This window comes from Corapipo altera, unplaced genomic scaffold, assembly GCF_003945725.1.
Source record: "Corapipo altera isolate COAL_440 unplaced genomic scaffold, ASM394572v1 45, whole genome shotgun sequence".
Classification (NCBI taxonomy): Eukaryota; Metazoa; Chordata; class Aves; order Passeriformes; family Pipridae; genus Corapipo; species Corapipo altera.
This window is the reverse complement of record NW_020884877.1, coordinates 24479325-24483305: the sequence shown is the minus strand read 5'-3', so window position 1 is coordinate 24483305 and position 3981 is coordinate 24479325. Positions and strand designations below refer to the sequence as shown.

Sequence of the window (3981 nt, the reverse complement as noted above, 5' to 3'; positions counted from 1 at the left end):
CCCCCGCCGCTCCCCTGCCGGCACTTCCTGAGCCAGCCCGGCCCGGCCGCGGCGCCCCCCCCGCCGGGGCAGCCCCTCCGCGGGGCGCGGCCGCTCGGGCGGGGCGGGCCGGGCACAGGTGCGAGCACAGACACCTCAACGGGGGCCGGCAGGGGGGTTTTTTTATTCCCTACCGCTGTGCGCTCCGCAGCCGTGTCGCTGTGCATCCCCGGGCGGCACCGCTGCCATGTCTCCTCTGCGAGCAGCAGCCGCGGGGGCTCGGCGCGGCGCTCGGCTGTCAGCTGGGCAGGTACTCGGGCAGCGAAAGTGAACGCTACCGTGGTTACACAGACACAAAAATTCTTCTTTGGTTTTCTTTTCTTTCTTTTTTTTTTTTTTTTTTTTAATGTTCATGAGCTGTAGGGCACTATTGCTTTGGAAACGATCAGTGAAACTGCATGTTGTTGCAGGTATGCCTTCATATTTTGTTCTCTATAATCCTAGGTGACTAGAGAGCCAAAAAGGAGTTTGAAAAGCCAAGACCCTGGTCCCAGGTCAGACACCGATTCAACTCACTAAACGATTTTGATTTCTCTACTGTAACTCCGGTATTTGTGGTTTGGGACAATAAGTGTCGTCTCAAAAGGAGTGCTGTGAGGAATACTTGTACTTTGTAAGCTGCAAGTTAAATATTCTTCCCTAAGCCCAGCTATCAAGATTTCAAGCACAGACAGGCAGAGATAGACAGAAAGACAGATGTTTGCCATTTGGGCACTTTCTTCTGCTGTTCACCTATTTGAAGTTGCCCCAGCTCCTCATTCTTCTATAATCACGTAACGGCTCTAAAACGAGCAGCCTGCTTAAGGAGAAATGTTGCTGTTTCACCTATTCAAACCACGGTTGTAAAACAGGAGTGTTACTCTCACACCTCACAGTTCTCCATCTTTGCTTCCTCTACTATTAGGAAGAAAAAGCAACTGTTAGTGTTATCACCCCTCTGGCTCTATTACTCTTGGATAACCCATCCTTGCTGTAAAATCGCATCCATCACTCTCAAGAATAGAAGTCCTTTAGCCAGCACATCCCCATGGACTCTGTATCGTTATTCTGTAGGAGTAATGTCCAGTCACCACTCCTGTGCCACTGAAAAATTCTGATGTTTAAGGGACTTGAGGACAAAACACCTCTGAGAACCTGGTCACCACAGAGACACTCACTGGAGCACTTCAAAAGATGTATCAGTCTAGTGCATCCCAAGACAGAAAATACATGGAATAACACAAGTGTCAGAGCCAACTGCTTATGAGTGACACTGTTTGGATCAGATCTCAATCTGGACATAGGTTAGCAGCTGAGCCTGGCAGAAGGCTGTTTCAGCCCAGATTACTTTAGATGCCAGAGGAGCATGAGTTTCCTCCACCTGATCTCTTCTCAATAGAGCTGAGTGAGAGGAAGGCTGGATTTGGATGCATATTGCATTTGATTTCCCTGCAGAAACTTAACTTTCAAAATGGTAATGACCAGGCAGGATGAGCATAGAGATCTCAGTCACATCTTCTCTGACCTTACTGTTTACTACTGGAATTGAAACAGAATATGTCATGCCCAGAGACTCAGAAAAGGGCAAACATCCTATAGAGATCCATCTAGCATTTAGTTTCCCTCTGGTTGCTTTATTCCCTCCCTCCTGATCTCTGATGTAGTGTGATTTCCCATGCCTAACTCCAGCTGGTTTTAGCTGAAGCCATTTATGCTTCTATGTTTATGGATAAAAAGGGTCATTTCACAACTGTCTGCAGAAAATAGCAACACAAAAGCTATGTCCAGGCTGCTGAAGCTCATTGTAGACCCCTGTGCTGTGTCTGAGCTCACCTCCTTAGGACAACCAGGATTCCAGGACCACCTCAGCATCAGGCATGCCAGCAGTGAGGCATTACCACAGTACATTACCACAGTACAAGTACCTGATTACAATCAGTCTTTCAAGCACCAGACTTTCTTCAGTGACCATTCCCCCCTTCTTCCACATCACAGCACAAAGCAGAAAAGCTTTCCATCTTTCAGGCTTAAGGAAGCTGCACCATTTTGAATCCCATCTCAAGATCTCCTCTCTGAATACTCACTAGCCCAACTCAGATTCACTCCTTAACCCTCATTCTCCCCCAGGTTCATTCAGGGGTGTGAGCTAAAGTCTTGGTAGCTGGGAAGAATGTGGCTTCCTCATGAAGCACTTTGAATCCACTCAGGGTTTGCTACAACCTGGTGAGGTTTAGAGTTAAAGCATTGTAGAGCCTCCTTAGAAGCTAGACAGAGGTTACTCATAAGCAGGGAAGGTTTAGCATCCTCCAAAGGGAATGAATGTTGTCAGTGATGGAGAGATTTATATTCCCCTTTCATTAGGAACAGTGCAGGCGTGGCCTGCAGCACCAGCTGTAGAAATCATATAGGCTACAGAAAGCACATTTTTCTGTATAACCTGCAATCAAAGGTGTTAGAAAATACTGAGGGAGGGAGTGGTTCATTTAGCTGGCCTGTCATCCCAATACCTACACAGATTCCTGGGTAATGATTAAACCATCTAAGACACTCATATTTAACCATATAAAATACCAATATCTTCTGAAAACAAATTATTTTTTTCTTCACAGAAAAATGTCATTGCAACAAGAATGGTCCCAAATCTCTCATAATTTAAAACAAATGAGAAGTTCCACTTTTTAAAGAATAAAGGTGTTTGGAGAGTTTTTTTGAATAGAGTTTCATTAAGGTCTGTCAAGACTTAGCCATGAATATTTCTTGCCCATCTCTGCTGTGCAAGACACACCAAGTTTGTTCTTCTCTGCTTGCAGCTCCACCAGCCAGGGAAGCCCTGCACAATATATTCACAGTTTTCATGGAATTATCATTGAAGCATTAGTCCTGCTGTCACATTTTGCACACACCTCTTATTTGCACACACCACGGCAATGCAGAGTGGGGAGTACCACAGTCTGCTATCAGTAAATTTTAGTGCAAACCCAGACACTGAGCTACTATTTTTTATTAACACTGCAAGCAGAACAGGGTTGTCACTGTAAAATATCATTAACAAGTGGGAACCACCATGACTTCCGTTCAAGTCCTGGCAAGGAGTTTACAGTTTTTGTTGTTCAAAGAAGAGCCGTTAAATAAAGAATAAAATACTTTCTGCAATGTATAATTCACTTTTTAGATAAAATGCTGAAGGCACCTACAGTTTCCTTGAAAAACAAAACACAAAAAAACCCCTGTAGAATTACATAAGCCAAAATACACTAGTTTCACTGACAGACACGGCTTTTTAATCTTTTGCATGGCTCTACTTGACAAATGCCTCAATTCTTACCACACAACTTAGTTTAACTAGGTACGAGTGTTTTTCTTTTTGACAGCCCCTAAAGCCGCTCAAAGATCAGAAACTGTCACACAGGCTTTTGATTTAAGGCTTCTGCTACAGTCAAGTTTTCCAGTGGGATGGCAATAGGTGGCATCTGAGTGAAACACTTTTTAACTAAACCTCATGAGCTTGCAAGCTGTAGGATGGGAGGAGGGAGAAGAATTTGAACAAGAAATCAGCAAAATTCATCTTTCCAAGAGAGCAGATCCAAGACAGAAGAAATGCATTTGAAGGCTCTAGGACAGTTGCACTGCTGGAAACAGAATAGCACTCTGAGAAAGCGCATGCAACATGGGTGTCCTGCACAAAGGATCAGGAGTCCAGTGCTGCAAAACACAGTACGAGGGGCAAGGGCTGTCATTCAAAAGGGGCAGGGAGAGAAACCACCCTGGAGGCTCAGCAGATGAGCTGCAGTCTGCAAGGGGCTGCAGAGACTTACTTGTGCAGAAAGTGCCTCCCATTCAGTGACACAGCAACGTCTAAACAGAGAGTGTTAATAGGTGGGATCAAGAGAAAACCTGAATAGCAGAAGAGGAAAATATAAGTCTTAAAAGCACATAAGGCTGCCTTGTTAATAATTTATTTGC

At 44.9% G+C, this 3981-nt stretch overlaps 1 protein-coding gene across 2 annotated transcripts in view; it reads right to left on the bottom strand.

The window, feature by feature from the left end:
• KALRN (kalirin RhoGEF kinase) overlaps nt 1–236 on the bottom strand; it is a 504478-nt gene extending 504242 nt beyond the window's left edge. For both annotated transcript variants that reach the window (XM_027637175.1, XM_027637176.1), the window contains exon 1: nt 174–236. In XM_027637175.1, coding sequence (XP_027492976.1) covers nt 174–228 — 55 coding nt within the window. In that variant the 5' untranslated portion in view covers nt 229–236. The remainder of the gene's footprint in view (nt 1–173) is intronic.
• Nucleotides 237–3981: the final 3745 nt, after the last annotated feature.